Source organism: Vicugna pacos, chromosome 6 (genome assembly GCF_048564905.1).
Source record: "Vicugna pacos chromosome 6, VicPac4, whole genome shotgun sequence".
NCBI lineage: Eukaryota > Metazoa > Chordata > Mammalia > Artiodactyla > Camelidae > Vicugna > Vicugna pacos.
Window position 1 is genome coordinate 30,134,550 of NC_132992.1, and position 24,937 is coordinate 30,159,486.

General features: G+C 34.3%; 2 protein-coding genes, 1 long non-coding RNA gene and 1 pseudogene across 8 annotated transcripts in view; 1 reads left to right on the forward strand and 3 right to left on the reverse strand.

The window, feature by feature from the left end:
• LOC140696851 (uncharacterized) overlaps nucleotides 1–24,937 on the forward strand; it is a 513,284-nt gene that overhangs the window by 181,144 nt on the left and 307,203 nt on the right. The window lies entirely within an intron of this gene.
• LOC102545276 (olfactory receptor 4K13-like) lies at nucleotides 368–1,341 on the reverse strand. Its single transcript, XM_006218142.2, has one exon. The coding sequence runs from the start codon at nucleotides 1,307–1,309 to the stop codon at nucleotides 368–370; it is 942 nt and encodes a 313-aa protein (XP_006218204.2). The 5' UTR covers nucleotides 1,310–1,341.
• Nucleotides 1,340–23,533, reverse strand: LOC102534973 (olfactory receptor 4N5). 5 transcript variants are annotated; one of them, XR_012073917.1, is made up of 4 exons: nucleotides 23,344–23,533; nucleotides 15,477–15,581; nucleotides 2,413–2,611; nucleotides 1,340–1,425 (listed from the first exon to the last, which is right to left on the reverse strand). XR_012073917.1 is itself a non-coding variant. In XM_006218109.3 (2 exons), exon 2 carries the CDS (start codon nucleotides 19,552–19,554, stop codon nucleotides 18,628–18,630), a length of 927 nt encoding a protein of 308 aa, XP_006218171.1. In that variant the 5' UTR covers nucleotides 19,555–19,565; nucleotides 23,344–23,533. The 5 variants fall into 5 exon arrangements, 1 of the variants encoding a protein (XP_006218171.1); XR_012073916.1 differs by lacking the exons at nucleotides 1,340–1,425; nucleotides 2,413–2,611 and adding an exon at nucleotides 14,764–14,952; XR_012073918.1 differs by lacking the exons at nucleotides 1,340–1,425; nucleotides 2,413–2,611; nucleotides 23,344–23,533 and adding exons at nucleotides 14,764–14,952; nucleotides 19,406–19,494.
• On the reverse strand, nucleotides 7,900–8,841 carry LOC102545535 (olfactory receptor 4K13-like; annotated as a pseudogene).

Sequence of the window (24,937 nt, forward strand, 5' to 3'; positions counted from 1 at the left end):
TAGGATCCACAAAAATGTAAGTTTGTGTGTGTGTATGCTTGTGAGTTTAGTTAATGATGTTTTTTGCACAGTCAACTAAAGAATTTAGCTGAAAGAGCCTTAATTCTGATTTAAAAATGGACAAATTCATATTCTATTTCTCTTTATTTAATGAGATTTAGTCTTAGATATTTCTTGGTTTCCAACAATAATTAGTGAACCACTTTTACCAAATACCATAGAGGTGTAATGAGGGAGCAGTTGGTAATTTTAATATATATTATAAATATTCTTTAAAATCTACAAACAAAAATTAATACCAACTTGTTCTGAGATGTTATATATATATGGGTTTTGCTTTAAAAAACTTCATCATCATGATTGTTGCCTAGAAGGTCTGTCTGGAGCTGACGTGTTGGGTCCTCAGTCTACTCATGGCTGCTTTCATCTCCTGATTCCTCAGAGTGTAGATAATGGGGTTCAGTAAGGGTGTGATAACTGAATAAAACACAGAAAGAAATTTATCCACTGAAAAGCTACTAAACGGCCAAGCATAAATGAAAATGCATGGCCCAAAGAATAGAGTGACCACGGTAATATGAGCAGACAATGTGGACAAAGCCTTGGAGAGGCCACCTGAGTATCGACTTCGCACAGTTACCAGAATGACAATGTAGGAAATGAGCAACAGTATGAAGCAGATGAAAGACAACAGTCCACTGTCAGCGATTACTAGCAACTCCAGAACATAGGTCTCAGTGCAGGCAAGCTTTAGAACTAAAGGAAGGTCACAAAAAATGTTGTCCACTACATTGGGGCCACAGAAAGGCAAAGTGATTGTAAAAACCATCTGGCTCATCGTATGCACAAAACCAATAGCCCAAGACAACAGCACAGAGCCTGTGAGTACCCGGCGGTTCATGATGGTTTTGTAGTGAAGAGGTTTGCATATTGCAATGTACCGATCAACAGCCATAACTATGAGAAGAGTCATCTCACTGCCCCCTAAAAAGTGAAGGAAGAACATCTGAGCCATACAGCCCCACAGAGAAATAGTTTTATTCTCCCTGAGAAAATCTGTGGCCATCTTAGGGGTTGTGATGGTAGAAATAGACATATCAAGAAAGGAGAGATTACCAAGGAGGAAGTACATTGGTATGGAGTGCAGATGGGAGTCAAAGGTTATGGTGACCACAATGAGAAGGTTTCCTGCCATAATTGCTGCATATGCCAACAAAAATATGAAAAAAAAGATAATTTCAAGCTCCCGAGTGTTGGTGAGTCCTAACAAAACAAACTCAGATATCTTTGAGCTATTCATCATTTTCATCTAGTCTATGTAGGAGTTTTCAGAAATTCTTTAAAATGAAGATAATCTGGAAAAGGTGACAATGTAGTCTGTAGTAGTTTTGAAGATATGGACATATAGAAAGTAGTACTTGATTCCTATAGAAAGAGAGAAGATGGACATTTTTGAAAAATACATTTAATTGATTAATGCAAGCACATTACTTGTATACACATTCACATTATTGCATTTATTTTCAGACAGAAAGGCACAAAAGATGGAAAATTTATTGTATAATTTTGTAAATCTAGTTTGCAGCCATCGATTTTGTCTCCAGATTCATTTGTTTCTATTGGGAGTTCATGAATTCATGAACCATGAGTTCAGTGGGTCAATGACTAAAAGAGTCAAATGGCTATCAGTCATGAGTTGGTCAAGTGGATAGGAGTATATCGTGTAACTTTTTGGTGCCTAGGATTCAATCTTTAACCTTTTCTATTTCCCTAATTTGAAATATTCAGATAAGTTCATATGAATTGAATTACACACCCACTCAGCAAATTACTTTAGGGTACTGTCTTCTATCAGTTATATTATATTCTCACTCCTCCCTTTCATCCCAAGGAAATATACTAATGATTTCACTTATTCCTGAAGTTTAAGCTGCCTACAGTCTGTCATATGCTCTTACCTCCCAAAATTATAGTAAAATAAGCTTCCTAAGAAGTTACTGAACAAAAACATTAATATTTCTCAGTGTCCAGGTTTTCTTCTTCCTTTCTCCCTTTCTTCTCCTTCCTTTCCTCCCTTTTTCCTTTCCTCCTTCCCATTCTTCCCTCCCTCCCTTCCTTCCTCCCTCCTTTCCTTCCATTCTTCCCTCCCTCCCTCCCATCCTTCGATCCTTTCCTCCTTCCTTAAATTACTTAAAAATTTTTTTTCAAAAGTGTTCTGTGTTCCATTCTTTGGTTCCTGAATAAAACTCCTGACCTCTACTTTTTTGCCTATTTTCCTGAATCAGTTGTTGCTGGAATCCTGGTTGGAGTTTTCTTTCTTGCCCCTTTGCATTCAGGGTGTAGATGCTCTCTGATCAACCACCAAATCTTTTACAAGTAGTGTTTATGTTTCCTTGGCTCCTGAGTACTTACGTTTTTTTGGTAAGCTTTGCTTTCCTCTAACTTTTCATACTTGTGTGCAGACTGACTCTTGACAGTTATCCTGGCTCATACATCCTTGATACCTGCACTCTGTATGTTTTTCCATGTTGAGCTGGCACTGTTGGCTCACTTTTAGCTACTTTTTCATTATGATTTAGATCTTTTGGTCTCAGCTTTCTGTTTCTTTATCCTTAAAAAAACAAAACAAAACTATTAATGGTACACATCAACCACAAAGACACACATATAGAATCGCACACGTGCACACAGACACTTATACCACATTCTAGTTCTGGAGTACCAGGATGGAATGTAGAGAATCTTGTCTGATTTTTTTTTTTTTGCTTTATAGTTCATGAAATATTCAGAAGTTATTGTTTAGCCCAATTATCAGAATTAAAAAAAAAAAAGCAAACAGACAAATGAACCAAGAATCAAGATTCAACTAGTCCTGGCCTCATCATTTACTAGGGAAATATACTCTTAACTCTTTTCAACATTGATTTATTTTGTATAAAAATAAAATAATAGTTACTCTTCAACCTCCCAGATTGTTATAACTGTAAAGGGTAACATATATGGAATATATTTGTATGTTTCATTGTACATGTAGGTGCTATGCATGTATGTGCATTAACAAAATTTTATCTTTAGCGTGATCTCATTTTCTGGTGATTATAAGGATACCTAAACCAAAAAGGACCACTGAAGACTTTTACTATGGAAAACCTGGTAAAGAAGACTGTGTTAATGAAAATATTATTTTTAGTCAATATGATATAATTTCCTAGTTGTCTTCTTTATAAGAAATTATTGTCATCACATTGGCGTTGTATTTCATGTAGTAATTGAGTCTACATACAAGTTATGAAATTATTTTCAAAATTATGCAGTCCTCAATCTCAAAATACTAATTAGAAAAAATCCTGAGGAGAATCATAAAAGTAATTTTTACTGTTTGTTGTATAAAATTGGAAAATTAAAATCAAATAATATTTATTAATTTAGGGTTTTTTGAAAATTTACAAGCATATTTATAAAATATATCCAGCTAAATGTATGTATAGAAGGAATCAAATCTGATATGGTAGATGAAATCATTCATGATGACAATTTGTACATATGATCAAATATGAAATATCTTTAAAAATCTATATTTCTACTCAGACACAGGTAAAACTAAGTTAAAGTTAGAAAAAGAAAACGGTCCTTCCTAACATAAAGCTCACATGGAAAATTTAAATGTTTGAGTGGCATTTATTATGCAAATAACATTGAACTGAAAAGAAATGAAAGACAATTGAATAAAACTGGATCAGACAAGGTTTGGCTTCTCTAGCAGGAGCTTGAGAATGCGATGGGTGGCCTGTGATTGGGGAACCTAGCCTTTTCTGTGCCATTCATGTGACTAAATGAAGAAAACTTATTCAGTCCTTTTCAACTGTGGTGCTTGCTTGAAGGAAAAAAGCTTTAGAATGTTCAAAACTGTGTGTCTATATTCAGTAGTAAACTCTTTTCTATACATTTTCACGAAAGTACTTAAACAGTGTATGTGAAAATATGTATCTGGTAGTTCTTTTGAAAAAAATAAAGGCTTTCAAGTTTCTATTGATATTGAGGTTTTTTTAAATAATTTTTTTCTCATAAGAGTGTTAAGCTATGCATGGATTAGATAACCCATGGGCAATATTCTCTTATCACAAAAAATATTTAGAATGTGAAAAATCAGACTTGCTGCCAAAATAACCATTATAAATATTTTCCTAATTGAAAAATAAACTTGTATATTTGCTAGAAAAATATTCAACACTATAAGTGCACAAAGGACTTTATTCTTGTATATTGATTAACTTTAAAATATTAAAATAAGTGGTAGAAAAGGGCTAGTGGTTTTTAGAAAAATAGGAAATTATCCTTGGGTTGCAGAATTACCAAAACAATTATGTCAGCAGTATAATTAGACAATTGTATTGAATAAAAGGTTGTATCACTTCAATGAAGAAAATAAATGTAGGCTGGAGGGGAAAATTAAAAATATATATATTAATTTAAATTGATCACTTATCTCAGCATTCCGTAAGTGTTTTCTGAGTTGAAATAAATTACTCAATGTATGAAAGTAAAAACATAGATAAGTAAATTAACATAAAATAAAACAAGTCAATGTTTTCCATTTTCTTTATCTGAGATTTTTATTAGATTACATTTCAGACTTCTCACAAATGCTAAATGTAGCCAAGGATGACACTAATTTTTCCATTATTATACCATATTCTAAATTATTTCATTTTTCTCTCATAGGGATTAAATGAACCCAAGTTTATATTCTAAAAATACAAATTAAAATTATAAAACTGACCTCTCAGATCAGGAATGTCAGTGATATTTATTTGTCAATCACAGACTGGCCCTTCTTCTTACTTAAACTAGATACATTTGTCCAGATGGTATCTGACTCAAATTGTCTTGTACTGTTGCTCTCATGATCAGAATAGTATGGTTATCATTCATTTCTAAGTTTCTTATAGAGTCTCCTGTTTTATTAAAGGATACAATTTCTTTTCCTTTTAACTTTTTTTATTGATTTATAATCATTTTACAATATTGTGTCAAATTTAAGGATACAGTTTCTATATGTCATTAGCACTGCTATTTAAACCTACCAGTTCTAGCTGTGGAGTGGCCTCTTCAAAGACATGTAGACGTAGTGAGATTCTGAATATATATTGTTTACCTTTTTTATCTCCATGTCATATACATAACAGTCATTTGCAGATCAGGGGAAAAAGGGACAAGAAACATAGAGAAGATGCAGAGTGGTGATTAACCCCCAGAGGGAATTATTAAAATAAACATGCTACTTAGTTGCCCACAGAGTTCAGAGCAAGGACTTATTCTCTCATTATTTAAGTGGATTGTGAATTCACCACATGTATCAACCATGTAGACTTTCTCTAATAAGTGCTTTCCAGAGAAATCACTAACTCAAATGTTTTGGTTGGTAGAAAGTGAGCCCATTTGTAGAAAATGGATCTATTAAAGTTGATGGGCTTGAGAAAATTATAATTCTGTGAATTTGATTTCATCAATCTGAATAGTTATAATCTGATAACTGAATCATTATTCAATTAAAATTAAACAGTGTCCAGACAGAGCATGGCATATGAGGAAATTCATACACTATAGACAAGTTTTTAACATAGAGAAAAATCTCCTTTTATTATAGAAGAGAAGAAGAGAGAGAGAGAGAGCACACAGGCTCATGATCTAGAAGAATCAGGGGAAGCTTTCACCATGGTGATCAATAAATGCTTATGGGTAATCAACACGTGATTAGTTAGTGGCATTTAGCAGTCAACCATTCTAAAGATTTAGAATTTCATGTAGTCCTTTACAGTTATGTTTAACCTCATGACGGCTCAACAGTATTAAAGGAAAATCATGGAAGTGACTATAGTAAAATTTTTATGGCAAAACAATGTAATTAAGCAAATAAAATTCTAAAGGCTGAGTAGCAATACATGATTGCAGATGAGTTTGCCTGCTTGAGGAAATTTTCTGTATTTATTCTTATAGTTCCTTAATTATAATCCTCTTGAAAAGATTACAAGGAAGTGAGGGTTGTAGGTATATGATAAATGCAGTGCCACAGCCTTTCCAAAGCACATAGCAGACATTGCTAATATATTTCTCACTCTTTCTCACTGAGCCTCAGAATTTTTTTCGATTTAATTCCCCAGGCAGCCACTAGCAATTATAATTACCATGAAAACAAAATTTAAAAAATATTTCTGCTAAGGAGATGTATGCCACAATTTAGTGAGGCATTTGAGGGGATATTTGCAAGAGAGGAAAGGATTTTTAAAAATAGAAGTTAGAAATAATAATATGAGCACAATATTGATGTCCAGACTAGATTAACCATACCAGTTGGTAAGGATGGTACACATAGAATTTTTTAGAATAAGTCTGAAATGTTAAGAGCACACTGTCTAAGGCCAAACTAAAATAGAGCAAAAAAAGAGAAAGGAATAAGGAAGGAAAATAAGTAAGTTTGATATTCCAGGTACATTGTTTTGTAAAATAAAGGATATCAAAGAGATGGTACCCAAGATGTTTGCATTAATCAGATTTTATCTCTGTCTTTGGAAGGCCTCTTTGCAACGTTTCCTTAAACTCGCTGTTTGGATCATTTAATAAATAAGGCTTACAACCTGAAAGCAGCCTACTAACTGTTCTCTCCACTTTCACTTTTGTTACCATTTATTTGCCACTTAAGAGGGCAGATCTTCATCAGACTTTAAAAGTATGTTGAATCTATTCCCTCCTGTTCTCAGAACAGTTTAATGGCTTTATATAGCCAAAATAAAGGATCCCCGAGGTCTGACTATTCTGGTCTTTTCCTTTCTGTAAAATCTCAGCATTGGTCTTTCTTTTTTTTAAAACATCAACTTCTCTCAAAAAGGTCTGCCTTCAGTACCTACCAGGTCTTTCTCACTTTACAATATCTCTGAATACTGGCCCTTCTGCCTGGAATGCTCTTTTCCCCACTCAGATTCTTCAGTTTTCTTTTTGTGTTGGTTTAAACATCTCTTCTTTAAAGTGGTCTTCTGATACCACCACATTTAACACAGATGCTTCCTCTTACTCTCTCCAGGGCAGAGAACATGCCTGTGAAGTTAACCGTGTATCTGTATTGCTTGGGACAGTATTTTGTACCTAGTAGATATTTTTTAAAATGTTTCATAAATGACAGAATTCAGTTAAAAGAACATTGAGTATCCATGCTACCTACGGTAACAAGATACAAAATGCAGTTAATAGTTTTAATCTTTAATATTTCAATTTTATTGACTCTTAAAAATTTTTTGGTATGCAACTTTATGTTTGGCATGTTTATTTCTAGGCATATTTTGAAATTCTATTAAGAATAATTAGCCTATTGAGATCATACAATGGAACAATATTCTTCAAATTCTTATTCAAATCACAACTCCTCTGTGAAGACTCGGTATGCTTGACATACATTGGTAGATATTTTTAATACCAATTAAGTTACTACATATAACTTTAGAAATGAAAATTTATACTAAACACCATATAATGTGTCATCTTACTAAAGTTTCATATTTTCACAGATTGAGTTACTGAAATACAAAATTTTTATAAGAAGACATACTTATATATATTACATTATGTTTCTTCTTCTTAAATGCTTATATATTTTAAACATTCATCAGATATTCCCTTAATTCTAAGGTAAGGAGATAAACAGTTAATGAATGCATGCTTATATTTGTGGTATGAACACTTTCCATTAGTGTTTTAAATAAAAATTATCTTCATAATTCCACATATTTGGAAGGAAGAAAACTGATATTATTTAAACATCCATTTCAAATATTTGGATAAATATTTTAAGACTCAAGACCACCAAATAGCAGAGAATGCAAAACAATCATTTGTTACAGAGATAATTTAGTGGGTGAGCCAAGAAACCATATGCTGCTTGCTCAGTCTCTTCATAGCTGCCTTCATTTCCTGATTCCTCAGAGTATAAATAATTGGATTAAGGAAAGGGGTGATTATAGAGTAAAATATGGAAAGAAACTTATCTACAGAATAGCTATTAAACGGGAAAGCATAGATGAAGATAGCAGGACCAAAGAAGAGAGTGACCACAGAGATGTGAGCAGATAGTGTGGACAGAGCCTTGGAGGATGTGCTGGAGGAGTGTTGCCAGATGGTGACCAGCATGAGAATGTAGGACATGAGCAAGAGGAGGAAGCAACCCAGGGACAGGAGTCCACTGTTGACAACCACCAAGAGCTGTAGAGTGTAGGTCTCAGTGCAGGCCAGCTTGATGACCAGGGGAAGGTCACAGAAGAAGCTGTCCATGACATTGGGGCCGCAGAAGGGCAAACCCACTGTGAAAACCATCTGGCTCGTGGTATGCATGAGCCCAACTGCCCACGAGAGCAGCAGTAACCCAGTGAGCACCTTGTGACTCATGATGGTCTTGTAGTGCTAAGGTCTGCATATGGCAGCATACCTGTCAATGGCCATAGCTATCAGAAGAGACATCTCTCCACCTCCAAAGAAGTGCATAAAAAACATCTGAGTCATGCAGCCCCACCAAGAGATGGTCTTGCGTTTTCTGAGGAAGTCTGAAATCACTTTTGGAGTTGCAGCAGAGGAAAGACATAAGTCAAAAAGTGATAAGTTTGCCAAAAAGAAATACATGGGGGAGTGAAGATGGTTATCAAATATCACAGAGATCACGATGAGGAGGTTTCCTACTATGATGGCTACGTAGATGAGAAAGAAGATTGCAAAAAAGAGTATTTGAATTTCTTGAGAACTGGAAAGTCCCAGCAGGATGAACTCAGAAACACCTGATGTGTTATCCAGGAGATCCATTCATCCTTTTGCATGAGTCCTGTCAGAAGTTGTCTGAAAGGGGAAAACACATAGGCTATGACAGGTCAGGGAACTTAGTCTTTATTTAAGCATCCTCTTTCTTATTAGGGCAACAACCATTTTGTCAATAGGACTGCTTTGTAGGTGTTTTTCAGTTGGAGATATTTCACAGACCACCGTAAAAGTGTGATGGGTCTGGATCCAACTAAGTCATATTAGTCTCTTGGTTAGTACAGGGCAAGCTCAGTTAGACACTTGAGAAAACTCATCTCCCTTCATGTTCAGCTCAAGATCACACTGTGCTTGAATAGTTAGTTTAGGAGAGTGATCGAGTTTTCAGAAGCATCAGGTTTTTATCTTTTGTGGATGTGTCTCAGGAACTTCATTTACTGACACATTTTTGTGACATGCCCAGTATGCAATGAAAAGTTTGCCATATTCAAAATTGCTGAAATCACATGATGTCCATTACGCGTCCTGAAGTGACCTAAGTAGAGACTCTGATTATGACATCTTGTTTATAGAAAGTTGGATGTTGAGACAGCCGCATAGTTTACTGAGAGTAAACTGAAACATTGAGGTTTGAGATTTGAATGACCCAGGTTGACTCTCAAAATTACAGATGCTCATTTCACATATTGGCTAACTCTTCTGTTGATGTGGTCAGACAAGTAAGTGTATCCCTTCTGTGCATTCTTATCCAACCATTGCAAATTTGGATCAAATGACCATTTTTATCAGTTGTTTGTTTTTAATTTTGTATATTTTTACATATAATGAGTGTACCAAAATACCAAAAACACTTACATATAAGGGGACTAGGTCAGTATCAATCTGCATAAATCTACTTATTGTAGTGTCTCTTCTGTTTGTCTGATTTTACCTTTATTTTTCCAATCTTATTCCAGGCTTGTTGATCATCTCCAGTCTTTTTCTTCTTTATCAAAGCCTAGAGCAAGACTTAATACCAATATTAGAGATGAAAACAGGATATATGTGATTCTGGAGTGGGGGTATATTTAACCTTTTTATCAGGCAGTTTAAATTTTAGAGATACAGTATGTTATGTTAACCATAATGAACATTTCATTGTATGCACTTTTGTATGTAAAGTTGCTATCAGAAACACACACATTTTATCGTGCCCCATACTCTAACCATTATTTTGACACTGTCACACAGAGTAGCATTAAAACTTCCTTCTTTCAGATAGTAATAGAGTGGAGAATGTAAATCTTTGATAGTTATTCACACAAGGGACTCTTCATTCCTTCTTTGTGTTTTATAATTCCTCCTTAATGCAAGACAATTATTTTATCTAAGCTATAGCCTCTGAACCTTACCTTCTGTGTTTCTCTAAAGTATGCAAATTAGTAGGTTTGTAGGTGCTCATTAACTTGACAAAGATAAGGTCCTAGAACAAAGCAATTTCTTTCTCCCTCTCTTTTATATAGATTGATGTTTGTTTAAATATATGGCCTTTTCCAGACTGCTGTGGTAGGATATTTCATCACATATTCCTTCCTATAATTCCTAACGTGTAATGATAGCATCATTATTCTGTAAGTGGTGACATGATTTTCTAAGCCATGAATCAGGCATTTTATCCTTGCAGTTCTATTACTTATCTCTCTTTAAGAATAATTGCATTCCTAGAAACAAATATGCAATTATCCCTATATTGTGCAGTAATTCAAAGAAAAAGTCATTCAGTCTGATTGGTATAGGCAAACAATTTAAATATATGTTGAAAATACATGCTTTTCTCGAAGAACAGTTTATTTGGCCTGCATTGCTGTATTATTATCTTAATTCCCAGTAAAGATCTTTCCAATGATTTTTTTTGTATCTTTTTTCCATTTGTGTAAAAATCAGTTTTTTTTTCTAGCTTAATTTCCCCTTTCTAGCCCTCCTGTCAGTTATTATCTTGGCATTTGAATTTTATCACCAAATGAGCACAGTTATATTGTAAATGAGAGTGGTGTGATAGATGTGGTATACAGGTAGAGTAACATGTCAGGATTATGTAACCTACCAGTTGCACTTGGACTTCAGAAGTAACATCAGCATGAAATCCTGGATACTTAACCTTTATCATCTAGTGATTTATTTTCTGCTCTGAACTTCAAGAGACAATAGTATATAAAGGTATCCCTTGATAGGAGACATACAGGAGAAAACTCATTTGATTGTTTTAGAGTCCTCAGAGACTGGCAGTAAAAGTAATTGGGATTGTTAAAAGAGACTTTTGCCATTACAGAAAATGAGACACCATTTTTTAACCTCACACGTTGACAATACCTTAAAGACATCAATCAATATTTAGAAGGTATTTGAAGATGTCACTAGCGGTGAATTACAAGATTTTTGTATGATGCTTTTTCTGTTGTTGTAGTTTAGCTTCTAAAACAGGCATGAGAAATGTTATATTTAGCTAAAGATAGATGTTCTAGTTTATTTTAATTCTAAATTTTATTGTTTGAAATTTTCACATTTGAAGTTAAATCTGTTAGAATTTATTTATAAATGACATGAGGTAATGTTTCTATCATTCTAATTAAATAATAATTTATTCCACTAATAATTGTTATGCTTTTTTAGAGCTTAGTAAATTTTCAGATAGAACAGGCTCTTTTTCAGGTTTATTCCTTTTCCCCCTTGTTTTACCTGCCAACATTTGGGGAGGTACTGCATGCTTTTACTCATTGTGTTTGATCATATATTTTAATGTATGGAAAGGCAAGTCCTCTCTCGTTGCTTTATTTATTCAAAGTGTTCTTTATTTTCATATTTTTAAATTCTAAATTTAATTGACTTGTTTTCTAAAGTTAAAACAAGTTCCACTGGTTATTTTGATTTCACAATATTAAGCTTATAAGAAATGTAGAAAAAATGAATAGAACTATAAAATTGAGTATTACAGAAAGATTTTTATGTCCCGTTAAATATTTGCCTATTTTTATGACACAACAAACTTTTGTCATCTTCAGTATTTGAGCACTTTATTTTGGTAACACATTTTTTAAATTAAATGCAGTTTTGCATATTTCTCAGTTTGACTACTACATTTAAATATGAACTTTTTCCTTAGCATAGTTGATTTTATTGCTGTTGATTTCATTTTTACATATTTAAGTCATAATTGGTATTATGAAATCTTATTTCTCGTTTTTTTCTAGTACATTCTCTTCTGTGTCTTAGTTTACTGATAAAGTGATCTCCAGACATTAATAACATTTTCATATTAATTTTCTTGAGTGTTGTTACATTAGCTGGAACTTTAGCACAATATGGAATAACAATGATGGTAACTGGCTATGACAGAACTTGTTAGCTTTCCAACCATGACTGTCTTCTTTCTTCATAATGAAACCTCATTTTCTTGGGATCAATTGCCTGTGCACTTCACTGGAGTCTCAAACCCTGTCCAAAATGCTCCATCTCACTGGCCTCAACCAATTCCAGTGCCACCATTTTCCTCACCAGTGTCTGGTTTAGCAGTAGCAAAGACCACATTGCAGAGACTGCTCCTGTCTGCTGAGTAGCGTGCTCCCATTCTTTGTTAGTAACAGAAAGTTGAATTCATTTAGAGACATTATACAGCCTCCCTTGCAATTAGAGTGGCAAATAACATGAAAGAAAAAGTATATCGAGTAGCCACTTCGTGAAAATTCTCTATAGGGGCTGAGTCAGTGAGTTATGCTATTTGCTTCTCCGTAAGCTGCTATTTTCTCAGGTCTAATTTGGAAATGTATTTTTATACTAACATTAAACACTGTAAATATTTAGTTAAATGATGTTAAATATTGTCTTTAAAACCAAAGGAATTCATTTAATTACTCAAGTGACACAATGGCCGAGATGCTAACTGGGAATGTTCAGGGGAACCAAAGGTGAGTATCAACTGGAAGCTCCCACCACATCTAAGCTGTGGTTGCAGGAGAAGAGGTAGTCCTACCACAGCCCAAGGGTGTGGGCATGCATTCATTTTCTTCTTCTTCTTTAACAAATTACCATAAACATAGGGACATCATCCAACACAAATTTATCATCTCAGAATCCTATAGGTTCAAAACAAAACCTGGATTTTGTCCCATTGGTCTCACTGGAACAAAATCAAAGTGTCAGCATAGTGCTATTTCTTACTGGATGCTTTGAGGGAGAATCTCTTCCCAGACTCATGCTGATTGTTTTCCCAATTCAATTCCATATGGTTGTAGAATGACCTTTCTGTTTCCTTGATGATTTTCAGACAGGGGTTACTCTCAGTTTCTAAACGGTGCCTGTATTCGTTGGTCATGGTCTCATACTCCTCAAAGCCAGGACAGTAGATTGAGGACCTCCCATGTCTCATTGTTCCTGACTTCTTTAGTGCCCCATCCATCTCTTTTTCTGCAGACATGAAAGGTTCAGCACTTTTAAAAACTCATGTAATTACACTGGGCCCACCCAAATTATCCAGAATAATCCCCCCATCTCAGAGTTTATAAACTTAATCACATCTCAAGATTTCTTTTTGCCATGTTAAGGTAACATATTCAGTTTCTGTAAATAAGCTCTTGTACTTCTTTGGGAAACCATTATTCTGCCTATAATAGCTTATATACAAAAGTTGGAAATGTGGTGGCGTTTTCCATCAGAAAAGCTGGAGCCATGAAAGTGATGCATAAATTTCAGAGTGAGCCATACAACTACTGCAGAGGTATGGACTAAAGCTGTGTGTGTGTGTGTGTGTGTGTGTGTGTGTGTGTGTGTGTATTCTTCTTTCTCCCTTCCTCCTACTCTCCATTAATCTACCACTGCCACTCATCTGTCACCATCTGGACATCAGGTGACATAAAGACCTGGAAATGCAGTCTTCATAGATTAGGGCTCCCTAAAATACAGAACAAATTTGGAGAAATGAAAATAATGAATTGGAAGGAAAATAAGCCCATAATGACGCAAACTCTCTTATTCATTCTGTCTGGAATACAAGGGTGATGTGTGGAATTCCTGAAGACATTTTGTGACAAATTATTTTAAAAAAAGAAGCATGCAGAGAAAATGTTTTGGACTCCCTGCTGACTTTGTGGAACTGCTATAATCAACATATATACTGCTAGGTGCAAGTTTGTTTTCCATGTCCACAGTCCTTTGACCATCAGTACTCTCTGAGGACATACAAAGTGTTAAATCTATGGAGAGTTTTATTATAATTTAGTTAATTAAACTTACTTTTCAGTAAAAGAGATTCAAGACTTGACCAGTGATCAGCTATCTACTTGCCTTAACTCATTTACTGTATAACAGAGAAGGTACTGTGCTGGGTAATAGGGCATTAGAGCAATCATTTGCTATCACAGCTAAAGCATCAATTTTTAGATTGTATGCTGCTGTCTTGGGATGGCTTCTCTAGGAGGCAGTATACACTTTTAATCAATGACTATTATAGATTATTTGTCTCCAATGGTAAGAATCTACAGGCCTGGGGACTAGAATATTCCCTTGTGTATCTTCAATTCCTGTAACCCCCCTGTAGAATTTGTGCTTTCTTTTCCCACAACTTTAGACTCTAGTTCTAGAAGTTCAGAGACATGCTTTCACTGGTAGATGCATTAAGATTTGTATTAACTTCAAGCTATTGCTGCTACTCAATTACTACATTTTCCTTTCCAAAAGACTTGAAGGCAAGGAAAAGTATCACCCTCTAAAGAGTATTTACCTTGATCATCAGAAGAAGAGGTAGTACTGTTACTATAAATGGTTAAGTAGAGTCATGGAGGATAAAAAAAATCCAAGTTGAAAGATGGAATTGAACTATTCTATTTGTGATGTGAAAATGCATTGGATGGTATTAATGACAGAGATGACATTGCAGAAGAAAAGATTAGTGAACTTGAAAACAGCAATAGAACTATACAAAATAAAACAAGAAGAGAATAAAAGATAATAATATCTTTATTATATAAGTCTCTTTAAAAGCTAAATGGCAATGCAAGGCAAAAGTAATAAAAAATATTGTTGAATGTATTATCTCAGTAAAAATAGATGCTAAATATAAAGCAACACAAATGCAAGGCTGATAGGAGGTAGTAGAAAGTACACTGTTGTAACTTTCTTATATGATACCTGGAAAGATAAATTTGAAGTTAGATTCTGATAAGTTAAAATGTACAGTATGTATTTATAACTCTAAAACAACCACTAAAAATCACAAGAAAAAGAGGTAACTAATAAGCCAATATTATTAATATGAATAAATTTAAATAAGTAATATAAATAATAATAATGATGATGATGATATAAAATAACACTCAAGTATCCAATAGAAGGCTGAAAAGACAAATCTGGAAAAAAAGATGAAACAAATATAAACTAGAAAGTTTGTCAATTTCATCTAAACTTTATAATCATGATATATGTAAATGGCTTAATAACCCAATTAAACACAGCTACTGATGTATTGGATAAAATATATGTTACAGACAAGAAGGCATCATTAAAAATAAAGACATAGATTAAAAGTAAAAGTTTAGGAAAAAATATGCTACTACATTACTGCTTTACTAAACTGTGGGTATTAGTTTGCTATTGCTGCTGTAACAAATTACCACACACTTAGTGACTTAAAATAGCAAAATTTATTATCTTACAATTTTTAGGTCAGAAGTCTGATGCTCATCTCAGTGGGTTAAACGCATAGTGTTGACAGAGTTGCATTCCTTTCTGGAGGCTGTAGGAGAAAATCCGTTTCCTTGCTTTTTTCAATTAAATGAAAAGAAAGCAGAAAAAGTGGAAAAACACAAATATGAAACATCTGGCAAGAAATCAAATTTTAATCTAACCATATGAATAATCTCATTAAATGTAAATTATCTTTGCTTTTTTGCAACAACTGTCATGCATTTGTATTTGTGTGTATAATATTTATATGTCATATATATGACAAGTCCCAGAAGATATCTGTTTTTTGTACAATCATTATTCAGTGTGTACTTATTTACATGTGTCAACATAGTTTACAATCTACTTCTTTATTCTTTCCTTCAAATTAGTATTTCCCTCCTGGATTATTTTCTTTGACCTGAAGAACTGCTATCAATATTTAGTTAGTGGCACTTCTTAGACAACAGATTTGCTAATTATTGTTTTTCTGAAAATGTCTTTATTTCACCTCACTTAAAGACTATGTTTTAATATCCTATAGGCTTTTAGGTTGGTATTATTTCCTTTCAGCACATTAAAGATGTTACTCCATTGTCCTCTGGATCTGATGTTTCTATTATGAAGAAAGCTGTCAATCTTTCTGTTGTTCCTTTGAAATCAACGTGCATTCCTCATCCCAGAGGCATCTAAGAGTAAAATTTTTTAATTTTCACCTGTCTTATATTGATGTGTTTGGGTGTTTTATTGGTCTTTATTCTGCTTAAGGTTCATAGAGTTTTTGTTTATGTGGATTGATGTCTTTTATCAGTTTGTAAACAATCTTGGTGATTATCTCTATGTCTCTTCCATTCTCCCCTTTCCCTATCCTGCTCGACTTCAACTGCATGTATGTGAGGCATTTTCATTGTATCCCACAAATCTCTAATGTCATTTCCTGTGTATTCCACTTTTCTTCCTATTTGCGTTTCAATTTAAGTATTTTCCATTGACTTTAACTTCCAGTTTACTTTTTATGTCTTTATCTGTGCTTAATCTGATTTTAAACTCATCTAATATTTTTATTTCAGATTTTTTTTAAATTGTAGAATTTCCTTTCAGTTCTTTTTATGGATTCCAATTCTCAGTTGAAATTCTCTCTCTCTCTTTTTTAACATTTTTACTACACTTTTTCTTGTGTTATCTTGAATATACTAATAGCTATAATTATGTTATTTTTATTTACTTTTATACTCTGGATAATCTCTGGTTATATTTTAGTTATCCATCTTTTTCCTCTTACATTTCAATTATATATTTTTATCTTTTGGTATTTCTAATAATTTTCTATTAAATTATGGGTATTTTTATTAAAAATTATAAGTTATATAGGCTCTAGATCATGTTACTTGCCCCCAAAGAAGGTTCATCCATCTTGTTATTAGATCAGTATAGTGGAGGTTAATCCCCTTTATCCAGTGTGTCTCAACCGCGGGCGTATTTGCCGTCTGGAGGACATTAAGCACAGCTAGAGATACTTTTGATTGCTACAACTGAAGAGATGCTACTAGCATCTTGTAAGTAAGTAGGTCAGAAATGCTGCTAAATGATCTGTGGTATATAGGATAACCTTCCACAATGAAGAATTGTATGGGCTCAGATGTCAATAATGCCACGGTTGAGAAACGCTGCCTTAATATAAACAGAGATTTTGTTGAGTTTAAGCTGATTTGCAGCCTTGATAACACTCCGTCTTTCTATGGTTCATCCATAGATCTCGAGGATTAAAATCGAATCCTGATGTATCCTCAGAACTCCTGATTTGTTTACGTAAGATTTAAATTTAGAAATGGTGGAAGTGGGCATAGAGACAACAGAATGTAAAGCTTCCATTTTGTCTGGGGATATGTAGTAATAGTAGAACAGCTCTGGACTATTTCTTGATCGCAGGCTATGTTTCAAGTGCTGTGATCCTGGAAACAGCAGTCAAAATATGACTTTTATATTCCCCAGCTTCATAATTGCTATTAGGAAGAAACTCCTTATATATACACCAATTAGTTGGTACTGTTTTGAGAGTTATTACTGGGTGCCATAGCAAAGTCTACTCTAGCAGCCCTTTCCGTGATTTTGTAAGAACTCAATGTCGTATTATCCCCATTAAAAAGTAACCAGAACAGTTTAGTTATCTGGAACCAAATAATGACTGACACACCAAATACCTATAATCATTGCATTCAGGGTGAAAATATTTTTGAGTGGATTCAAACTCCTCTCTAAGATTTAAAAAATAACCATTAAGAATAACACAAAATTCTCCAAAATTTTAAAATAAAGTTAAATATTCTCATGACAGTTTCCCATGGAATATAACAGTTTCCTTTTCCTCCCTCCACCAATTTAAGAACAAATAACTAGATCTTTTAGTGTCCATAAAAATATTTTATAGCATGATACTTTCTACTTAGTGATATTTTTCTATGCATAGCCTTTTATTCAGAATCTTGACGATCTTGCCTTAAGTTAAATAGGAAACATTAGTTGCTCTCTTGCTTAATACCATTTGATGACCTCTCTTTGAAATTTGAGTAGATTGAACTTTTTATCATCACCTAACATACATGATTTTTCTCCTACCAACCTGTCCAACTTCAATTCCTGCTGCTTATTAACTGTGCTACAGCTACTATATTTTTCTTTATCATCTTCCAGTGTACCAAGCTCATAAGATCTTTGTGTGCTTGTACTAGTCATCCTTTCTGCCTAGAATTTTCTGTCTCCAGGTAATTGCATGATTGTTTTCTAAAAGTCATCTGGATATCAGTTAAATGCTACTCAGTAAGATCTTGCTTAACAACCAAAAATAGAATAACTACCATCATAACATTAGTTTTGATTTGCTTCAGAGACCCATCTCTTTCAGATATTATTTTTTTAATTTAGTAGTTTAACCTGCCTTTATCCACTTGATTGTAACACCAGGAGACCTGGAATCTTACCTGGCTCATTTATGTACCTAGAAAGGTGCCTGAAAATTGGAAGTGCTTAATAAATACAGTATTTGCTAAATGATTGACTGATTCAGTGCATTAATAAATAAATAATTTAATTAATTCCAAATGAACTTTCTCCTTTCTGGCTTTTCTCACTTTTCAGTTGCATTTAGCAAAGCATGTGCCGACTCAATTGTCTCCTCATGGAGGCTTTCACTTCCTGGTTGCGAAGGGTATAAATCACAGGGTTCATCAAAGGAAAGATTACAGTGTGAAAAAGAGAAACTACTTTGTCAGCTGGGAAGGCATTAAAGGGGCGAGTGTAGATGAAGATGGCAGGTCCAAACATGAGAAACACAATGATAATGTGTGTGGTACATGTGGAAAGAGCCTTGCTCTTCCCTTCTGAAGAGTGCCCCTTGACATGGCAGAGGATGACTGCATAGGAGGCCAGAAGCCCCAGAAAGCACAAGAGGGTGAGCAGGCCACTGTTGGAGACCATCAGGAGCTCCACCACAAAGGTGTCAGTGCAGGCCAGCTTGATGACCTGTGGCACATCACAGAAGAAGTTGTCCAACTGGTTTGGGCCACAGAAGGGCAAGTGGAGAATAAGGGCCACTTGTACAATGGAATGAGTAAAGCCCCCAAGCCACAAAACCAACAGCAAGACATGGCAGGCTCTCGGGTTCATGACAGTTGAGTAGTGTAAAGGACGGCAGATGGCAATGTAGCGGTCAAAGGCCATCACAACTAGAAGGAACATCTCCCCTGCTCCAAGGAAGTGCAAGAAAAAGAGCTGAGTGATGCAGCCTCTATAGGAGATCACCTTCTTCTCGGAGAGGAAGTCCACTAGCATCCTGGGAGCCACAATGAAGGAGTAGGATGCATCCAGGAAGGCCAAGTTGCCCAGAAAGAAGTAGAGAGGGGCCGTGAGGCCAGGGTCTGACCTGATGGTGAGGATGATGAGGAAATTTCCAGGGAGGATGATGAGGTAGAAAATTAAGACTAGTGCAAAGACCAGGAGTTGAGCATCTTGAGACTGAGTGAGACCAAGGAGGATGAATTCTTTCACGACTGTGCTGTTCTCCCTTTCCATCACTCCCCAGTCTGCAGAAAAACAAAGAGCAAAATATCGTCTGTTATAACCACCTTTCGTCTATTCCATAGCTCTTCTCCAGATAAATCAGTATTCGCCACATCTAGTACTTCCCCAGCTGAAATCAATTTATGCCCCATAATTCTTTTATGTTTTCAGTTAATCATTCTGCCCTTCATTTTCCTGACCCCTCTCTAAGACACTGTTCTGGTAGGCACACTGCATTCCTATTTAACCATGTGCTTCTATATAACTGTGGTCCTATAGGACTCGGCTGTTTTGCTTGAAGAATATTAGGAATTTCCTGATTAAACCAAAAATTAATCATGATTGAGGTTATCAGGTTATTGTTGTTCTTGTTGTTCATGGTTCACTGCTTCTAATGTTTAGATTAGTTGGTGGGTTTTTGTCCCCTCTCTTCATCCCCACAGAGCAAAGTGATTTTGCTGATGCTTCTTTCCTTCAGTTCTTGTAGAATCCCTAGTTCCTAGTTTGCAACAATGTACCTTATTTTCTGAATTTGTGCCTGACTAGTTCCCATCACCTTGTTCTGCTTTGGTGCCATTGTGAACCTTTACTCCACAAAGCGGACACTTAGATCTCAAGCAAGAACCCTACATTTCATCTAATTTAAAGATTTCCCCTAGTTACACCCCTGATTTGGCCCCAATCCTGCATCTGCTCAACATCCTCTTCTTAAATCTAATTAATACTAGCCCAGTCTTATTTGTTCACCATATATTCGTAGCCTAATTTCCCCTCATATCTCAGGATGATAGCCAAATGATATTATTCCCACAGACACTTTCATATAATATAAAATTTATCATAATATATAAAAGATTTTTACTATCTCAGCTAATAAAATTAAAGCTTACTAGAACTGTAATTGGCCATATAGAACATGTAGTCTAATATATCATTTGACAGATGAGAAAAATAAAGCAATTGCAGTTAAGATTCTTAAAGTTACAATGAGTTTCCTTCTTTGCTCTCCTTAGTAAGTGGTAGAAAAAAGGTGTGTATTCCTCAGTTTAAACTAATTATAAATTATTCTTGTGTCCCATCAACTGGTGTTATTTTATTTAAGCACTCAATCATGATATTTCTTATGTAAATATTCCCCTTTGCAGGCTATAATCTGGCTTGAATAAGAATTCTAACCATGTTAGAGATATCCATAATCAAGGTTTATAATCAAGGTTTAGTTTATACAGTGGCCTCCAAAGTAGGGTATGCTCATCCCAGGGGATGCCCAGGATAGTCTGTAGGGGTGAATAAAAATAATGGACCTTTTCTACATATTATTATAAATTATGCTTTTAAGTTTTAAAAATATTTGTGATTGCTTTCTAATTTTTATATTACTATAATTATGAAAACACTTTATAAACAAATACTCACATATTGTGATATCTGTACTTGTCTCTGATTATTGAAATGATGTAAAAATAAACACTTGCTAATTGTAACAAAATGCTATAATGTGACGTATAACAATATTTCCCCTGATTTTTAATTACATGCAATACTTGTTTTTCAAACATGCTATGGGTACAATGGAATACAATTGAGCAACAAAAGGAGTGAATACTGATATATAGCCTACAACATGAATCAACCTCAAAACCATTGTGCTATGTGAAAGTAGCCAGTCACAAAGGACCGCATATTGTGTAATTCAGTTTATGCAAAATGTCCAGATAAGGCAAACATATAGAGACAGACAGTGGAAGAGTGATTGCCTAGGGATAGGGGTAGGATGGGAGTGACTGCTAGTGAGTATGTGATTTCCTTTTTAGGGTGATGAAAATGTTCTAAGATTATATCATGTTATTTCAAGTGATGCAAAAGCATATCTGCCACTGAAGATGTGTGGGTAGAGAGGGTGCCTATATCCCTCCTCTGTTTCTCAGTGTGCAGACACACAACATCTGCAGGCAACACTGAGTATACCTAGATTCCAACTGCTGTCAGACCAGCTCCTGCTTGGGGACCTGATCACCATCCTAGCATCTCAGTCCTTAATCTTTCCCCACTCATTTCCTATTACTTCTTTCCTATTTTTTTTTATCATTTCCTATTCTCTTTCTGCTAATTCTACTGTAATATGCTCATTTTCTCAATTATTATTTTTATATTTTCCTTAACTTCTTTTATTCTTTTATTTTTAAATTTTATTAAATTTTTCTTGCTATTTCTCTTCCTTATTATATCCCTTGCTTTTCCTTCCTTATCAGTTTCTTCCTTATGATTCTTTTTCTTTTTCCTCTTGTTTGCCCACATTCTTTCAGTCTTAAATCTTTTTTCACTTTGTTCTCTACTTCTGTTCTGCTTCATTATATTCAAAGCCTGTCCTTTGATTAATTCTGAGATAATAGATTGTTTTTCTCATTCCATGGTGGAGTGAGCATGGTGGGTGCTTCCTGAGTGTTCCATTAGAATGGATTTTTCTACATGTTAAAAATGCTTAACTTGATCTTCAGTGCTAAGCCTTTCCTCCTGAGTATTATCCTCTTTGAGATTTACTTGATCTCAATCAGACATTCATTACTTCACGTTCTTTGTTGGCTTTTAACTCATTCTGATAAAAATGAAATAACTTGTCTCTGTACTCTAAAATAATTCTCCTTAGCACCACCGTCACCAATGTGAATACATTTAATGAAAATCAAAAATGGCAATGTCGTTTCTGATACTGTATTGATTCTATATCTAAAGTTATTACAATATACTGTTACCTATTTCTACAAGTTTTAAAAAATGTGGATCAGTCTGAAGAATCAAAAATACGTAGTTGATACTAAAGTTGAGGATTATGTAAAACTTTATTCAGTTGCACAGATCTTCATCCAGATAATAACTTATAAATTAAATGGAGTAGTTAAATTAGATGATGGAAATCACTACTGTCATTTAATATTCTAAGATTTTAGACAGTATCATGAATGTTATATGAAGAGCCCTGGTTTGGGAATTATCCTATCTAATTTAAGTTAATATTTCTGCAATTTCTGTAACTGTCTAATCTTGGGCAATTTGTTAGTCTTTTTAAACCTTTTTTTTTAAATCTACAAAGGAGAAACAATATATCTACCTTTCTACTCCACAGGGTTGATATGAAGATTAATTGAAATGAATAGTAACTAATTCACATCTGCTTAAACTGAACTAAAAATTCAGTGATTAGACAAATTCTAGTAAAAAGTGATTAAAGTGGACACCATCTCACTAGATCTTTTGTCACTGCCCTGGAGTTAATTCCATAAGAGATGGTGACTGCTTAAATCTGAGTCATTTCAGGGTAGGAAATCGTAGAGATTCAAGGAGGTGTCCACATAAAGTTTTCTTTTCTAATTCAGCTAGGGTTTGTGAATCAAGTCTTTCTTGTTTTAAGATCCCTAACTCTGAGGCTTATGTTTGTATTAGGATCTTATATTTGTATTATGTATGTATGTTTATATTAGGACCATATGTCTGCCGAGCATGGGAACCAAGAGGTTTGCAAACTTGTGAAGTCAGTGGAGTTTGTCTCTGGGACTCAGCCTACCGCTTCTTTGGATTCCTGATTTCCTGTTCCCCTTTATCTCTGAAAATCAGATGATACCCCAATTTAAATCTAGAGAGTGATCTCATAAAGTTATTTTCATTTTCACTTTTTTTAAAAAATAATGTTAGGATTAAAGATTTTTGCCCCTTTAAAATAGTACTAAGCCTCAGGAGGACATGGCAGGAGGTGTATTTGAGGGACAGGGTAGACAGTGCTGTATGTCTGGATTTTGATCTCACCTTTTGTTTCTGCAGCATCATTCTATTCTCATGCATTTTAAGGCAGCAAATGTCCCAAACAGTATGATTTTTTTCCTATTTCTTCATCCTCTTAATTTCTTCCAAATATGAAGAATGAGCAAAAATTTCACCTTACCAGGGGTCCAAGCGCTACTCTCAAATAAATGCCTATTATCTTCCTTCTGATGAAAAGATATTAACAGATCATTCTAGAATTTTACCTTAAATATATGTTCACATAGTGAAACAACAAAGATTCTAAAATCTACTCTACAGTTTGTGATGCAGTAGGGGATATGGTTTGGGATTTTATAGCTACCTGAAGCCTGCAGAATACTTCCAATGGGAATTATTAGAATGTCAACCAGAATTAGAAAAAAGAAAAGACAAGAATATTTTGAGGATTAAATATTCAAAACATGTGCCAGCTAAGGCCACACTGGATCTTGTTAGGATTTTGAATTTGGCATTCCATCAGAGAGAGTGATAATGAAATGGCACATAGGCTTATTAAGCATAATGAAAGTAATAAGCCTGGGGAGGTTGTTTTAGATCTTATTATATAATTCATATAAGTGATAAGAAGACATTGATGTTCAATAAGAAATTAAGTAATGAGACTAAGTCAATGGTAAGTATGTTCCTATCTGCATATTTTTATGCAGAAATGTTAAGTAGAGAGAAAGTATGTTATGCTCAAAAGTTTTTTCAGGAATAATTGTCCTTAAATAAGAGAAACTCATGGTGTCTTGTAGAATAGTTCCTCTAGGGATATACCCTCTCAAGTAAAAGAAATTACTCTATTGTGATCTTGGTATTTATAGTTATTCACGTCTTTGAATGTGTAGTTCCTGTGTTCTGCTATAGCAAAATGAAGTCCTTTTCATTTTTCAGTTAAGTAATGTTGTAGAAGAAAAAATATTCAGTCATATAAAAATCAGTTTATCTTAGTTTTTGTTATACATTAAAAAGAAAAGTGAAATGAATCTGAGTCATATTAAAATTGAAATAACAAACTTAACTTTTACAAAACAAATACAATATATGATTAAGTATACTTTTATTCAAATTTATGTCCAGTTCATCCAGAAATGCAGTAGGAGATGTTAAAAAGTGGAAGAAAGAGGGAAAGAGGTGAAAATAATGTTTTTTTGCAGTTTTTTTCCTATTATAATCTGTGCTGCAGATAAATACCTTTGAATCATTTTGCTAATGTAGAAGTTTATCTGTAGTATAAATTCCCAGAAAGATAGATAGAAAAATGAGGTAATTGGAAAAGAGAGAACAGAGGGGAAACAATGAAAAGACATAATGGAAAAAATAGGAGAAAAGATGTAGAGACACAGAAACCATGTACATGGAGATGCACCATGAAGGCATATTTGCAGATACAGAAAAAGGAGGAGAGGGGAACGGAAAGAGAAAGAGGAGAGGGTAGAGGAGAGATGAGAAATCTTTGGAAATGCCAAGTCTTTTGTTTTATTTTTGCTTTTTAATTTTATTATCTTTTATATAATTACAGACTTCTCAGGGATCTCACTTCTCAGAAGTGGTTGGTGAGATAGATTCTAGTTCTTTGGGAGGCCTCGGTGAA